The sequence below is a fragment of the Dreissena polymorpha genome, chromosome 5 (genome assembly GCF_020536995.1).
Source record: "Dreissena polymorpha isolate Duluth1 chromosome 5, UMN_Dpol_1.0, whole genome shotgun sequence".
NCBI lineage: Eukaryota > Metazoa > Mollusca > Bivalvia > Myida > Dreissenidae > Dreissena > Dreissena polymorpha.
The window spans coordinates 112,667,715-112,685,750 of NC_068359.1; the positions used below are offsets into that span (position 1 = coordinate 112,667,715).

General features: G+C 32.5%; 2 protein-coding genes across 9 annotated transcripts in view; both read right to left on the reverse strand.

Moving 5' to 3' along the window:
- The window catches only part of LOC127880903 (E3 ubiquitin/ISG15 ligase TRIM25-like), a 285,579-nt gene extending 276,974 nt beyond the window's left edge, over nt 1–8,605 (reverse strand). For 5 of the 7 annotated variants that reach the window (XR_008049811.1, XR_008049808.1, XR_008049809.1 and 2 more), the window contains exon 1: nt 8,485–8,578. Coding sequence is in view for 1 of the 7 variants with exons in the window: in XM_052428393.1 (XP_052284353.1) it covers nt 8,485–8,557 (73 nt within the window). In the remaining 6 variants the exon portion in view is untranslated. Of the gene's footprint in view, nt 1–8,395 lie in introns of all 7 variants that reach the window. The other 2 variants (XM_052428397.1, XM_052428394.1) reach the window with 1 other exon arrangement.
- LOC127880922 (uncharacterized) lies at nt 2,690–8,384 on the reverse strand. 2 transcript variants are annotated; one of them, XM_052428435.1, is made up of 4 exons: nt 5,578–8,384; nt 5,087–5,263; nt 4,278–4,652; nt 2,690–3,286 (listed from the first exon to the last, which is right to left on the reverse strand). In XM_052428435.1, exons 1-3 carry the CDS (start codon nt 5,931–5,933, stop codon nt 4,325–4,327), a joined length of 861 nt encoding a protein of 286 aa, XP_052284395.1. In that variant the 5' UTR covers nt 5,934–8,384; the 3' UTR covers nt 2,690–3,286; nt 4,278–4,324. The 2 variants fall into 2 exon arrangements, with proteins under 2 accessions (XP_052284395.1, XP_052284394.1); XM_052428434.1 differs by lacking the exon at nt 2,690–3,286 and having other exon boundaries at nt 4,175–4,652.
- Nucleotides 8,606–18,036: the final 9,431 nt, after the last annotated feature.

Here is an 18,036-nt window from a genome sequence, read left to right on the forward strand (position 1 = left end):
AACAGACTGCGAGTTACTCGCAGGCTGTTCTGGTTTTGTGCTGTTTGCACATAGCCCTTTTCACTTTGCCTCTGAGAGGGAAAGGGTTAAAGATTGCTAGTGTTTTAAATGGTCTGCACACACAACATAAAGGCAGGTCAGGTTAATGGAAACATACAATATTTTTATAATAAAAGAATGGATTGACTGAAAAACTGAATGAAACACAACAAAAACATATAACACAAACTTTATTCAGCACATTGGTCTTCAATAAATAGGCATATTTAAAGAACTGTTATTATTAGCATATTAATTTGTTTTAAAAAAAACAACAACACACACATCACTTATTATTGCACTATTTCATCTGAATGAAGCTTTGTCTCACACTGAAATGAGACAATAACTGTGATAATTGTCATAGTTAAACAGTACATTAAAGGGATCTTTTCACGCTTTGGTAAATTGACAAAATTGAAAAAAGTTGTTTCAGATTCGCAAATTTTCGTTTTAGTTATGATATTTGTGAGGAAACAGTAATACTGAACATTTACCATGGTCTAATATAGCCATTATATGCATCTTTTGACGATTTTAAAACCTAAAAATTATAAAGCGTTGCAACGCGAAACGATTGAATAATTTGGAGAGTTCTGTTTTTGTCGTTAAATTTTGCGAAACTACGAAGATTGCTTATATAATGTATAAAATACTTCAAGTATATGTATTCGGCGGAATAGCTCAGTAGGCTAGAGCGTTTTTACTTCAGGACGCTGGCAGGACTCCAGGGGTCACTGGTTCGAAACCTGGTCCGGGCAATGTTCTTTTCCTTTTTTTAATTTTATTCTTGATTTTTTACTGGAGCTTTTACGATCCAATGTTTACATTTAATGATATAAAGCATTTAATGAATAAGTTAAAAAATGCCAAAATCTGTGAAAAGGCCCCTTTAATAAATAGCATTGTTATATCCCACACAAGACAAGAAAAAATGTTCATTTGTAGGATCAATATAGAATCATTATATTTAATTAATCTTGTATAAATATTACTCTTTAAATAGTTCTTAATCAGTGAAGTGAAAAAACTGTATTACCACTACTTTGCAAGACACAAGCAGTGCAAAAAATAATTCTATAAAATTACTGATCCACATAACATATACAAACACATTATATTATACATTTTTTATACAAAAAGATGAAATTTGGAAGTTTTAAACTAACATTATTTTTCACAGATCACTCAATTGCATTGGTTAAAATTATGATCAACAGTAATATTCTTGCTAAAGATATGACTGACTTCAAATTAATTTTATTGACAGCACACTGCACACACTGATATCTATATGTCATTTCCATTGAGACTTATAATGCAAACTCATATCTGAAGGGGTTCAAGCCAAACTTCATCCTGGGCTACAATATCTCAGACAGCACAAGATTTTCATAGAAGTCAATCAGCTTTTTCTACACCTCTCCCAGAAACACGGGTCAAAGGGCACCTCAACAATGAATATATCCAACTCGGTGCAGAGAACAAAGTCACACTTCTTAATGCCTAAAATCCCCATTTGTTTTTGCACCTGAATACTTCATTCATGGTTCATGTTCACTTCCACTTCATTGTTTTCATATAATTTCAAGCACTTCAGTTTTTTCACTGCACTGTCCCTACTCAGTTTCCAGGATGACAGGGTTTATATTTCTACAATTCTACAACAATCCTTGGACATCCTGTCAACAGAGGCCCCTAAATACTGGTATGGAATGAGTGATGTATTGGACGTCATCATTGATGACGTTCAATTGATCGAATGATAATGACGACTAAAATTCATTAAGCTCCAGTATATAGCTGCGATTTGGGGCGCTTGAAAACTGGCCTAACACTTGTGCTGAAACTTGACATGTATATGGACCAGAATGTGATCTACCTGTTGGCGTATTCGTCATATCTGGAAAAAATCCAGTTTTTGATAAAATTACGAAAAAGTGGTGTTTTTTATTGCGCAATCGCTATAAACACGTGGCTTGGCCGGAAGAACATGTAGCGTTAATAGCAACCCCAAGACAATTCACCCCCACGAGACAATTCACGCACTAGACAATTCAAAATTGATTTTAAATTAAAAAAAATCGTACCTAAAATATTTTGTACCCATTTTTTTTTCGTACCCATTTTTTTCTCGTATCCATTTTTTTCATCCCCAATTTTTTTCGTACCCAAATTGTTTTTCGTACCCATTTTGTTTGTACCCAAATGTTTTTTGTACCCAAATTTGTTCGTACCAAATTTTTTTTTTCGCACCCATTTTTTTCGTACCCAAATGTTTATCGTACCAAAATTGTTTCGTACCCAATTTTTTTATCTTACCCAAAAAATTTTCGTACCCAAATGTTTTTCGTACCCAAATTTGTTCGTACCCAAAAAAAAATAGAATTATTTTTTGCACTGCTTGTGTCTTGCAAAGTAGTGGTAATACAGTTTTTTCACTTCACTGATTAAGAACTATTTAAAGAGTACTATTTATACAAGATTAATTAAATATAAAGATTCTTTTTCGTACCCAAATGTTATTTGTACCAAAAAAATTTCGTACCCAATTTTTTTTGTACCCATTTTTTTCGTACCAAAATTTGTTTCATACCCAAATTTTTTATTCGTACCCATTTTTTTCGTACCTAAAAAGTTTTTCGTACTCTAATTTTTTTCGTTCCCTATATTTTTTCGTACTCTAATTTGTTTTCGTAACCAAATTTGTTTTTTTCCTACCCACATTTTATTCTAACCCATTTTTTTTCGTTCACAATTTTGTTCGTACCCAAATTTTGTTCGTAACCATTTGTTTGTACTCAATTTTTTTCGTACCCAATATTTTTCTTACCTTATTTTTTATTCGTACCCATTTTCGTACCCAAATAGTTTTTCCTACCCTTATTTTGTTCGTACCCTTTTTTGTTTGTACTCAAAAAAAATTTCGTACCCAAATTTGTTTTTTTTTCGTACCCACATATTTTTTCGTACCAATTTTTTTTTTAGAAATAATCAATTTTCAATTTGATTTGATCTCTCCACTCATTCCATCACGCAAAACCCTTAAGGTGTCGCAACTCTAGTATTTAGAATCTACAACAAGGCCTCTCTTCGTGAGCTGAATTTCTGTTGCACTGGTGTAGTGTTGGGCTGCCTCCTCTTCTTTAGCAATGCCAAAGGCCATCGCTGGTGTCTGCCTTACATTCTTGCACAGCAGGGTTTCCAGGGTCACTTTGGGGTTTGTGGTGGCTTTCATCTTGAACACCTTATGGAAATTTGAGGCCGTAAGTCTGTCATGTAATCGAGTGTACTTAGTGAAGATAAAACAAGTCTCTGATGTCTAAAATATTTCTTTTATTTTACTCTGTTCTCTAACATCAAAATTGTACTTATAGTTTAAACATTATTTTCTAAGTCTATCTGTTGTATTTTCCTAACACAACCGCAGAGTGCCGCTCTCCCTCCAAACATCCCCATTTTGTCCCCCATATTGATTTGCATATTTTTCTTTTAAACTTTTGATTGGTCCTCAGCTAGTATGGTTATTATTCATTGGTTGATTCGTCAGAATATTCTAGAAGGAACACTTTTTCATGTATTCACTTGCTTGGCGGATATACTAAAATTTAATCAATATATATTGGTACTAATCAATTTTTATTGATATAGAGTAATTCTGTTACTTTCGTCAGTACTATGACTTTTGTACCCCAGACAATAGGTGACCTTTTCATCTGTGCTGTTTATTGACCATGAGTGTTACTTATAATCTCGTATCTATATGCTGACTCTGGACTCAATGTGTTCTTATTTGGATTTAATCAGGTCTGACTTTCCATGTTATTGATTCCAATTATACCCCACCCTGAGTGTGTTTGCTTTCTTACTTTAAATAAATCTTAACCAGGTCTTACATTACGTACAAACTTCATCTTAACTTTCCATATACATATTACTGAAATATACCCATTATCCTTTCATAAAATAAACTCATAAGAATAATATATTCATTATATTACACATCTACATAATCAATTTCTAAATTTCAAGGTTCTATTTCCTAAATTAGTTGGTTTATACAACAATAATAATAATATATTCATTATAACCCATTACATTACACATCTACATAATCAATTTCCAAAGCTCAAGGTTCTATTTCCTAAATTAGTTTGTTTATACAACAATAACACGACAATAACAACACCATAATGTACAATGAGATAAATTCTTATTATTATATATAGTATATGTACATTACGTTACAAGTCGTTATTTCCTCGCCTTCTTCCATCTTTCACTGTTAGACTGGCCAATGGTCATGCGTTCCAGCTGCCGTATTTGGTCCGGCTTCCTCACACTTGACACTTATGTTCATTACAGATGGAGGAAAAATGTTGACAGTGTAATCATCCATGGAATGTTCTCTGCGTGATTGAACAGTCTTACATGAAGCATTGTCAGGAACAGTTTGATACTTAAGGAAATTACACTTTGAATTGCTTCTTTTCAAAGCTTGCACCAGCTCATTCTTCCTGACCTGATCAACCTGTCGGTCTCCGGCCTGTCGTGGATCAAACCCGATTCCATCAAAAGTCACATGGTTTTTTAGTTGTTTTCCATGAGATTGCCTGAAAGAAAAAAATGATTTAAATTATTTAAGATAAATATATAAGGACAAAAAGTGAAGATAAAATTAGGATTAAAGTTAAAAAATAAACCTCTAAAATATTTTTGTGAAAATTTAAAAGGTGTAACAGTTTTAAAATGTTACTATTGTTATTTTATTCCAAATTTATATAGAACTCTTTTTGTTAAGAATCATATGTTCATAATTGCTAATCTACAACTATGCATTTCAAGCAAATATAAATGAATAATACAACATAAAACAATATCATGACATAGAAAATGTATGCAGATTCTTCATGTACATTATATACCTTGTAAATATTTCTTAATGAAGGAAGTAGAGTAACAATTGCAGATGTATATCATAAAACATGGCCTGTTCAAGAATTAATTAAATTTTTTAGCCTACAAGATTAGTGAACAAAATACTCACTTTACTATTCTTATGTTGTGGATGGTTTCCGGTTCCACATTTTGTTTTGATGGAGCATTCCATGTGCACAGCCGGTCAGTGCAGGTTGGCTTGTCTGTAGACTGATTGAGCCCCTTGGCGATGAAATCCTCTACAGCAAACAGGATCGCTGCGATATGACTGCATGCTTCGCCTCTCCTGAAGTTAACTAATAAATATATATATATTGATCACTAAGAAATTCTACAGTAAGAACTCTGTAAATATAATCATGTGTTCAATACATAAACCTATAGATTAAAAATATGTCTGTACAGTTTATGACCATTGTATTAGTAGTAGAAGTAACAGAATTGTCACAACTGATTTGAGAGAACAGCCCCTTTAACAAAATCAATAATTATTTTGGCAAGAAATAGTTGGCCAATGTGATAAAGTAATAAAGTGAGAAGATTAACAAAGGATATGTAAAGTATGTTTAAAATGATGCATAACTAAAACATTTTATTTACCCTGCAACGCAAGCACAAGAACCTCCAATGGGGAAGCCAGTCTCCTTCTCAAGGGCCACGTATGTTTGGTAGGCTTTTCCTTGGTAATATGCAAGTACTTTGGCGTGAATTGCGTACGCCTTTGTGTTTGCTACGAATGTCTCTGCATGTCGCAGTCTCTGGACAAAGCCTTCCTCGAAATATTTAAAAGCTTTCAACGACTTGAAAGCTCTAACACTTCCTTTGTCAAACGACTTTTCCTGGCTTTGAATCAAATAATGTTTTAGTTTTTCAATGTCAAAATCTGGAACACAATTTAAATTATCTGTCCACTCTAGCGCTGAAAACAATTCTTGATCGAAAACTTTATCTTCCATTTTGTTATGTCACATATTCACGTTCGAGAACAGAGCAATGTAAACAGGAAATAAATAGCCCCCAGTTTTGCAAATCTTGTCGGGTCTCGCGCAATTTTTAAGAAAAGCATCTTGATGATCATGAGCGCGGGACTATACAGACCCTTAATTTGAATTGGTCTATTATCAGGGGTTTCGCTTTCGATCGCCATTGGCGCCATTTATTGGCGCCAAATGGCGCTCAATTTTTTAAAGTGGCTCCAATTTTTAAAAAATGGCGAATTAAAAAAAATCGGTAAAATCCTATCCAAAAATGTACTGCAAATCGAAAGCAAGCGACCGAGCATTAGCGGCCAGCGTCTGTCAGTTGTAAATATTGATTTACGACAATGTAAGCGACCTACAGTGCAGAGTCCAAATTGAAATCACTGAAGCGTGTGTTACAAACGGTGTTTTTACTGCTATTGTCAAGTTTAATGGGGGTTATAATCAGATTAACAGCTCCTTTATGATATTGAGCAATAAATTAAGTAACACGGGGGCAAACTGTCACGATGATCAATAATTATAATTATTATTAGGGCCTCTATTTCTTTATTCAAAACCATGGGGCTGGCAAAAGCATTTATTTTCTCCGCAAAAACAAATAAAAACTTGTTTCAACAGGTATGTGTGAGCATTTCTGTTTAATAGTTTCATTATTTAATGTTCTGTGAAGGATATATTTTGATTAAGATACTAACAATTTGTGAAATAAAAAGTATATAATTCACTTGATTTACTATATTTCGGATATGTTAAAATTCGGACATTTAAAGATAGTGACATTTATGTGTTGGTTTGTTGTTGATAGTTTGTAAAAATATGTTTTATGTTATTTCAGACAACTAGACTGGATGATGGCAATTATCTGGGCCTTTCTGTCAGGAAATAGGCGTGAAAAACATTTATTTAATTGAACTGGGAAATCATCCACCACTTACAGAAAACGTTTTAACACCAGAAGCTGATGGATATTATGTCCAAATGACCAAATATAACTGTTTAACAATTTGAAGTGAGCTTTATTTTCTGATGTTTTATATGTCTTTTTCCCTTTCAAATGATGTACATTGGTGTGATTCTATGTTTAAATAATTAATTATGAAACATTTATGCAGCATACTGTTTAATACATTGATGTTAACATTATTATATTGTTTTGGTTACCTGTGTTGTTTATCAAGTTGAAAAAATGTTATTTATATACAAATAAAGCTTATTAAGACTTATGAAGGTATGATTTATGAAGGAACTTATTGTTTTTTATGTAATAACATACTTATTAAAGTGATAATATAGTCAATGACATGAATGTAGTATAGAGGTTTCTTTGAATGATTTTTCTTATTAATAAGATTGGAATAACCGACAGTTTTCACGCCGCGAAAAAGGGGCGACAACTTTTTCGGGCCAGTGAAACCCCTGTATTATCGAGGTATAGGTTACTTTATGGTTTAGATAATTACTTATTAAAATATTAGAGTTATTAAGTTACAAGGACTGTTCTGTTGCTCTTTTCCGCAGTTGGTATTCAAACTATATATATTTTACCAGATTTGTGCAAAATAAGGTGATTTTATCTCAACTATACACAGTCAGCAAATTAATTAGCATCATTTTTACAAACGGAAGCTTGTGTAGGCTTTTCAAGCATTTACTCATGTGAGCTTTTGAACTGACAATATACTGTTCTAAATCATAACAGAATATCAATTTAATGTAATTCTTTGTAAAATTTTCCTAAGCAAGGTAATCATGCTATTATACAGCATTGCAGATTACCTATATATTTTCAAAAGGTCAGATAGCTTAATTGGAAGAGCAACCCAGGCAAATATCATATGATCAATATCATCAGATGGCTCATAGGTGGATTCGGGTTCGAATCCCGATCTGACCGTCGTAGGTTAACGTGTGGTTGCAAGGCTGGCAACTGATAGTGTGACAATCTGTTTTGGGCGGGGTTTTGTGCTAAAATTTATGTCACATGAAACCCTTTAATATGGCCTGTTTGTTGTTTAATTGCTGATTAACATAATAATATTTTTTTATACCAGTGCCTATATTATTACCAGTCTTTACAAACTCCACGTTCTTCTGTTAGGAAGTGCCTATAATAATTTTATTTAAATATAATCTTAATTAAAGTTTTTTGTTAGTTTCTTCTATTAAACATTAATCGAGCTCGCTTTGAGGCTTTGCCTTAATTCATATTATATTGTAACCTATACAGTTTGTTAAACACTTGCAGCTTAGACATTACTGAATAAACATGTAGCCGCATACGCCTTGAGTTGTATTAACTACATCGGCTAGACAACAACTGACTGAACTTAACCGGTACGCAAAAAAAGGATGAAAAATCGTATAATGTTATCGTTGCTAAGCGCGCAACACCTAACAACACCCTATGCAAAACGAAAACCGTGCGAGTTGCCTACCGTGCTGGTTGACTTAGGTTGACTGCAAACCATAAAATTTTGTCGGATTGCTTGAATTCGCGAGCTTCGAATTATCGAATGGCTCGAACCGTTTCCACAGTCCCGGTCACAATTTTCGGATGTTCTTTTATTTGGATGGCTCGAATTCACTTCGGGTCGCATAAACTGTTAATCGAATCGGACCGCTTGATTAGAAGAACGAAATTATTGATATAACACCGGTTGCAAATGTGTAGTCTAGCCGGTGTAGTTATAAGGTTACAATATACTATACAAACGTTTCATGTAGTACTCTCTGTACTCTCTAAACAAATATCATAGTTGACTCGAAGGCATGTTTTACACTTTAAACTATTGTTCGGGTTTAATCTTTCGAAGATAATGGTAGGGCATAATTATGTGTTCACGACCGAATCCCTGAAAAATGATTAACTTGGAGACTTTAGTAAAGCCTTGCACTGAAAAAGGTTACATTCCACTAAGAAACGGCCGAAAAAAAAGTTGCAAAAACAGTCGATTTTGATTTGTGTCAAGTTCTTTCTTGCATTGTACATGACATATCTTTTTTATTGCATAAATCGATTCCGCTTAGAATGGCCTTTAAGAAAAGGTATGGTTATTGGGGTCTCTATGTGAAAAAATTTGCATTTATTTTGGCTTAAAGTTGTCGCTTTTACATTGAATTATATTGGGAAACTATTTAGTATATTTTGACGTATAATACAACTCAAGGCGTTTATGCGGCTACATGTTTAAAAGCGATAGGCAGTGATTTTTCCACATGAATATTTTATTGCAAGTATTCTTATTTTACTCGTTGATTGTGTTGCCTGTAATAGTATATTAGGTTTTGAGATTTAGATGAACATGTTTAAGTGTTGATTCTTTTCATATCTTGATGTCGATTATGCTGCATTATTTAAACAAAAACACACGTTTGCATGTTATTTTTGTTAATCTGCTTACATGTTTTGATATAAGGCGTATATGTCGTAGAGAAATATGGCTTAGCATGAAAAATCTGGTATGCACATTTAATTATTAAGAATAATTAAAAATATGCATTATAATTGATAATCATGTGTTAAGTCATGTGCATCTTATCTGAATAGGAAATTTATGATATTGCTCTCAAAAGAGGATGGTTATGTCCTTGATTTCATTTCTCATAGTCTGTAGACAATTTTAAATTTTGTGAACAAGAAAGAACACTTTCTGGAATAAATAGAGATTCCACAATACTAATTTTATTGTTATTTTCGAGTGAGAAGGTCATGATGGTAAACCACCATCACAGATACAGAACCATTTAGATAAACATTACCTTTAGTATAATTATTGGGGGCTAAATGTGACTTTGAACACAAAGATGATGTTTCTCGTAAATACGGTAAAATCCGATCAATATTATGGTCACAACATCGAAATGGTCCATAAGTTAAGTTATATTTACACTTCCATTAATGACCATGTTACATTCACTTTTAACCAATAACATCTGCTCGGGAAAGCCCTAAGGCTATATTTAGTTTACTTTACGAATGTCAACAGTATGATTTAAAGCCGAAATCAGTTCGTTCAGTTGTTTTGTTAAGTCTGTTTTATGTTATGCCGCTAAAATATTGGAGTTTACAAAATATCAAACGTATTTGTTCATTTTTTTTTGCAAAATATTGTTTCCTATTAAAGTAAAAATATACAAACGTAATACTGCAATATATGTAGAGTTATGCAGATAACCTTTATATGTAAATATATGTACACATTTTTTAAATAGTGGTATAACATATAAATAAATAATACCATAGTACAAGCTCTAAGCATTCAAACATAAGATGATTTTTTTTATAAAGGATGCACAAATTGGGCTGGAAATGTTCAATACTTATCAAACAAATATGGATTTTCAAACTTTGAATAAAATTAATTTTCTAGCATTTGTATGTGAGTTTAAATGCAGAATCATTGGTATGTTCAAGCAGGAATTTTTTTCTAATCTGAATATTCATTCTTTTTAATATAATGTAAAGGAATGATTAAAACTTCTAAAGTTCTGTATTGCCCTTTTTAAAATGAACTAGACATAAAGAATGATTTCTATGAAAGGATGTAATGAAACATATCCTTAGGCAATAAAGATAAACACAATTGGTAATTAGCGGGTTAGTCCTTAAACTTGTAACAATGGCCCCATATGTGATGAATGTTCTGCTATTTAGCAATAAGTAAAATGCATGTACATACTAGATTATAACAGAATTGATGCAGTATATAAACACGCAAGAGGGAAATGATTTTTGTTTAATGGTTAAAACCTATCTTTTATTCCGATATGTACGTTCATATACATAGTTATTGTTACTAATTTAAAGCTGTGATATCTGATTAAATGTTAAGACTGCAAGGGAGATAAGAATTCATAAAGTATTAACGATATTTAACCTGTAAAAGATGTAAACGCAATTATATGACAGTTTCAGCAATCCATGTTCACAGACAATACTTTGAAAAATTATAAAAACAAGGCCAAAATAAGAATAGCGGGTATGGCTTTATTGTTTTGATATGTACATTCCCACCATGATATGCATTACAATATTAGAATGCTTTCCTGTTTTCAGTCGTGCAATCTAAACACTACTCCATTTATATGCCTAGAATGCAATAAGCTATCGCTACCAGATATGTTATATACATGTCTTTGTACGTGTCTTTTATTATTACCATATTTTTATATGTGTATCTGTAATATCATGTACGAAATTGAGACGTTAATAAACTATCTGTCTGTCTGTTTGTTTGTCTGTCTATCTGTCTGTCTGTATGTCTGTTTGTCTGTCTGTCTGTCTGTCTGTCTGTCTGTCTGTCTGTCTGTCTGTCTGTCTGTCTGTCTGTCTGTCTGTCTGTCTGTTATATTTTTATGTCTAACTATCCAGTGATTAAAAATGTCAAAAGTTTTTTTCTCTATATTAAGACATTATGTTTGAGCATTATGTAACTTATGTGCCGATTTTTTAAATTTAATTGTGAAAAGTATGATATTACAATAAAAATAACGTACTCTCAATCTTTATTTGTTAAAGCATTAAACGTGTATTTTTGGCAAAGTCCCGTATTTTCATACAAGTATATTCTCTTGATAAAAAGCGAAATGAATGAGGGTGGTTGTAAAAATCACAAAACATTAATGAGGGTAATCGAAAATTTCACAAAATGTTAAAGTCGCAAAACAATTTATGAGACTTTAGGCCTGTGACGTACATCGATTATCGATGTTATTGTGTATCTATTCATAGTTATTATTGCCGAGAGGTTTTTTGTTTTGTTTGCGCTCACTGGTTTATAATCGATCTTTCATGTTAACTAATATGCATGTGAGACAAAACATGTTGTGATTGTAATTGCATTAAAAATATATATTGTATTGATTCGATATTTATAAATGTATTATTATCACTGTGAACTTTAATAAATTTCATAATATCTGAGATAAAAGTAAAAAAAAAACACATGGTTAATTGGTTTTGTTATTGTTAGACGCCAACCTCTGAGGAAAATTAACTAGTACGTTTATTAAGTGTATCCTGAGGCTGCATTATGTGAGAACGACCTTCCTGATTAACGAAATCAATGGTATATATTATAACATTATTTGTCATGATTTCGGACGTACATTTATTTTTCGAATGTATTTACAAGACGAGAATACGAACATATGTGATTTCTTTTGTTTGTTGTGAAGTCAGAGAGAAAAAAAGATGAAATCAGTTTTAAAATTGTATTGTTTGAGTTATATAAAAATAATAAGCATGACCATAAACTCAATATGAAACTAGTTGCGAGCACTAAAACTTATCACAAGAAAATGTATCTGCTGTTAAGTGGTGAGGAAAATGACAATGTATGCAATTATTTAGCACTTGAAATATAACAAACACGTGTGAGCTCAATATTCAATAAACAATTATCACATTATAAATATCCTAAGCAACTAATCGCGCTGTCTATTTTGATGAAAAATACATGACTAGTTCACAACAATTGGACTTGGACAAACAAATATGAGATCAACATTTGATAAAAAAAATCTTCACATTAGTAATATCTAAACAAATATAACTGGTTTTTACAGTTTATATCAAATGAAGATGAAACAGTTTAGAACATTGAAGAAAATAATTTCACAAAATATGTACAAGATAAAAGTGTATTTGAAAATACCTAAATGAAAAATGTTAAGCAAAATGTTTTAAATTAGTATAACTCATTAAAGCAAAATGATTTTACGAAAATAATTTTACATATGAAAATCATTTTAAAAATTTGGAAAGTAAATAAGAAAAAAGTTAAAATGATTTTTGTAAGGCGTATGTTTTAGAAGAATGTTTTTGAAACTAAGTTAAAGAATTTTATTTACAAGTGAGTTTTTTAGAAAAGCAATGTTTTAGGAGAAAGTTTTTGAAAATAAGTTAAAGAACTTTTTTTAAGAGTGAAGTTTTATAAAAATGTTTTGACTTAGAAATAGTTTTAAGGAAAAATATTTTTGAAAGTTGTTGAAAATTATTTAGACACTCAAACAAAAGTTGAACAGATAATATTTTAAGGTGAATGTTTTTTTTTAATAAGTTAAAGAAATTTATTTAAGAGCGAAACGTTGTTTAGAAAATCAATGTTACAGAAATTTTATTTCAGTGTGAATTTTTTTTTTAGAAATGTTATTTAAAAATCTGTTATAAAAAAGTTGTTAAAAGTATTTACAGAAGAAAAAAGAAAGGATTTGCAAAACAAAAACCAAACATCTAGAAAGCATTAACACAAACATTATTTAAGAGTGAAAATTTTTATAAAAATATTTGATAGAAAAGTTTTGATGAACAATATTTTGAAGCAGTAGTTTCAGAATAAAAGTTGTGAAAAGAATTTTTAGAAAAAGTACGTGCTCTTAAATTTTTATAATGGAAAACATTTAAGTTTTTTTTTTCATCAGTTGAATTTGAAAAGTTATGCACAATTTTTTAAAGGGATCTTTTCACGCTTTGGTAAATTGACAAAATTGAAAAAAGTTGTTTCAGATTCGCAAATTTTCGTTTTAGTTATGATATTTGTGAGGAAACAGTAATACTGAACATTTACCATGGTCTAATAGAGCCATTATATGCATCTTTTGACGATTTTAAAACCTAAAAATTATAAAGCGTTGCAACGCGAAACGATTGAATAATTTGGAGAGTTCTGTTTTTGTCGTTAAATTTTGTGAAACTACGAAGATTGCTTATATAAGGTATAAAATACGTTCAGCATGTGTACTCGGCGGAATAGCTCAGTTGGCTAAAGCGTTTTTACTTCAGGACTCTGGCAGGACTCCAGGGGTCACTGGTTCGAAACCTGGTCCGGGCAATGTTCTTTTCCTTTTTTTAATTTTATTCTTGATTTTTTACTGGAGCTTTTACGATCCAATGTTTACATTTATCGATATAAAGCATTTAATGAATAAGTTAAAAAATGCCAAAATCTGTGAAAAGGCCCCTTTAATATAAAAACTGTTTTTGGAAAAAATGAAGAAACAAATTTTAGAATGAAAATTTAATCAAACCATTTTTTGAAAATCAGATTAAGAAAAAAATTTAAGATGAAAACATTATGCAAAATATTTTAGAAAAAAGAAAATGTTTTTTAAAATTATATTTTTTGAAAACATAAATAGAAAAAAAAGTTTAAATGATCTTTTTAAGGTGAATGTTTTAGAAGAATGTTTTTGAAAATAAGTTAAAATAAATTTATTTCGGTGTGATTTTTTTTTAATAGAAATGTTATTAAAAATATTTTTTAGAAAAAAAAGTTGCGTTGTGGAAAGTATTTTCACAAAAAAAGTTGAAAGGAAAATATTTCTGAGTTGAAGTCATGTTTTAGGAGAAAGTTTTTGAAAATAAGTTAAAGAATTTTTTTATAATAAAATGTTATTTTAAAATATTTGGCGAATTGAAAAATGGTAAAATCCCATTTATATTAATTTCAAAAATGTTCTCATTGTAACATTTTAATATGATAAATAAATAAACTATGTAACTGTAAAAAAAATATGCATTCATATGTATATAATCCAATTATTGGATGTCACTGATATTTTCATTTTACTAGTAGTTAATTTAGACTAATTAAAACAGAATTGCACTTCCTTGCAAAGTATTTCATTATTAATAATATAATTAGCAAATGTAACAAAAACATATTGATATTTTAATAATTTAATTCAATGATATTTATAATATTTAAATTTGCCCCCAAAAACTAGGGTAGGTAGATAGGAAGGGAATTATTTTTTTTTTAATTATCAGTGTTGACAGTGTAAAATATGTGTATAGCTTCTTCAACTTCAGTTTCTTCAACTTCAGTTTTACATTTTATGACCTGCACTATATTCTATGCTACTTTATTTTACTAAGGTAAGTCATTAAAGTGTTATTTATTTTTCAACTATAGAATGTGCTAATCTCATATAATGAATGACAACCCCCTTTAAAGATGTCACCTAATCTAAATTCATGAATACAATAGTTATAATTGTTTTATTGTAACATACTATTCCACTAAAAATGACCATCAAAGAACATCAATGCTGTGCTTTTACTAAATTTTTCAATGATCTCAAATATTTAAAGAAAAATTTCTATCAGACACTTATATAACCAATTATAATTAGATCTATTTAATTGGTAAAATTTGTTAGAGGCTTCCCTAAAAACAACCATCAAAGAACTTCAAAGCTTTGTGCTTTTAGTCATCATCTCATGTATCCATATTTTCCCACTTGCATAATATTATTTCTGTTAATTTGCTCAGAACTGTCTTCAACACTTGCTTTGGTCTGACCACTTTGACAGTTATAGTCAAGCCAACACGCACTTATTCCTTGTTTGCTCAATGCATTGATTTGGTCCATCATGATACTGTTTAAGGGTGTCAAAATTAAACAAACTGAACAAGTCAACTTGAATTTCTCTTTCAATGCAAATGGCGCCACTTGAAATATCAAACTTTTCCCATACCCAGTCGGCAATATAGCCACGGCATCGTGTCTATTCAAAACATGCATCAGACACTCCTTCTGAAACTCTTTAAGCGGTTTTGAAAACGATATTTCACTGCAAACTTTCGTCAATAAAGGATCCATGTTGTTACAACCGAAAGTGAAAGTACAGTTTACAAAAATGAATAAAGAGCAACATTGTTGAAAACTAACGAACATTTTAATTGATACTAACATAAGACCAAAAGACTGAACAAAATAACACTTAAATTTTAATTCATAACAATAATGTTTACTTTTAAAACGAATTCTTCATTCATCCGCGGACTTCGTTGTGTCGTAGTCATAAATGCCTCCAAATGGAGGTGTGTGATGCGTCTTAGTACAGTGTATAGAGGTGACAATAACGTAGTGACGTCACCATTTATGTATAGAATGCAAAATCGACTAATAAAAACATCTATCTTAAATTAATATGGATACCGAGTCATGTAGGCATCCCGGGCAACGAATACGCCGATCAACTTGCAAAGATCATATATTGAAAAAAAGGTCATTTTCGGTCCAAACACACTTTATTATACTATCCCAACACCGTTACAGCCCCCTATGGCCAAGATAGGATTCCAAGAGGCCCTACCATCCGGGTTAAATCCCAGCGCACACGAACTTAGCGCTATTATTAACCAAATAGCGTACAATGAACAGATCCAACAATGGTCAACATACTGCGCTGAACATGATTTACCATTAATCACTAACCCCAGCCACAAGATGCATACCTATAGCCTCATTAAACAAGAAGATAGTGCGCCTATGGGTGACTAGGTTACACGGCGATTGCTACAAAACTGTTCTGTGCCCCAAATGCAACATTCCAGACACTTTCGAACATCTATTCTTTTTATGCCCATAACATTCAGTGCAGCGACTAGAAATAAGTGCATGGGTATTAGCAGCGTACAAAAAAATCAACGTAATTGATCGCAATCTACTGTTAATGCCGCCAAGCGGGATCGGCTCTATTGTAAGGCAACGTGTTTTAAAAAATTTGCGAGACACGGGGTACCTCGATAAAATATTAATATACTAGTCACACCGATAAATTAAGTATCCCGACAAATAGATCACCGCAGATAATCCCTAGGTCAAAAATATTGGATTCGGCTTAGGCGACATGAGATGGACCTGCCCCTGTGACTTTCAGGGGAAAAAAATGAATTTTGTACCAAAGTAGGTCACATTTACCCCGCTACCCGGGTATTCGCCAAAGATATAATTTAGACCCAAATAGACCAGTGCACGGTGGCCAATGATACCTTAATGTGCACTGGTGGTAGACAATTTCAAGACAAATTCACGTCTGAACGCAGCTCCGCAAGGGGTAGCAGCACACAGCTCCGCCTTTATGGCCCCTCTCGTCGTCACCGGCCGTCGTCTCCATCCCCGAGACGGTTTCCCCAGCGCGTTGAGCGCACTGAGTACCGCCGCCCCGGGTCCCTCTCTTAAGCCACCCCCTCGATGTTCATGGGTTTCCTTCCACGCTAAGCAGACCCAGGTCCGTCCCGTATGTCCTCCACACGCGTGGTCTCGCTGTCCCGCCGTACCCGTCCCCCTACAGACGGGACCTCTGGCAGGTCCGGACCAGCGAACTCTCCGCTGCATCTTGGAGAAGACAGCAATCCCAGCAGTGTGGAAGACGTCCGGCTCGAGGGTGACGGACTCAGCTGGATTAGCAGAGCCACCCGCAGAAGTTCCCCTCTATAAGGAAATATGTACAGGTGAGAAGATCTTCTGCTAGCGACTTTCGCCTCGGTCGCGACGCACACACTCCAGCTGCTGACATATATGGCAAGCGGTTCGACGCATAATCCCAAGAAACTAGGTTTCTCATGAGAACCTAGGTTCTCGCTTGAAGATTGCACATGGCTTCAAGAACCCAAGTTTTCAAATGAGAACCTAGGTTCTCATGAAAAACCTAGTTTCTTGGGATTATACGTCGAACTGCTTGCCATATCCGTGGTTTTCATTTGGGAACCATAGGTTCTCATGAGAACCTAGGTTTCCAGAATTACGCGTCGGACGGCGTAAACTTGCTCGTTACGGGACACATATTATTCCTGGCGCAGGATCAATGGGGTTCACATATAATTACTCTCGGGCTCGACAGAATGAAAACACGCCGTTAAGGACTTTATTTTTGCAGATATCTGAAGTTATTGAAATATGTTTTCAAAGTCTTTAGTGCATAAGTTTTTCTTGCAGTGTGGGTCGATATCTTACGATTGAATAAGACATTATTACACATTATCAATACAGATTAAGCTTCAATTTATACCATAACGATTGCTTACTATATCACAGACATACATTAAATAGAAAACTGTACCGTACAGTCGTTTGAGGCCCGAACAAGGGAACTGAATATCTGAAACTCATTTATTGTTGTAACAATGAATTATGTAACGATTGATCTGAATTTGTTTCAATTTCAGGCTCAAAATAATATTTACAATTAAAGATGTATTTCATAAACAGTTAAATTTTTTATTAACGTGTTCAGACCAATGTCGACCGATTACTTTATTAATTTCATTCCTCATGAAGTTTCCTC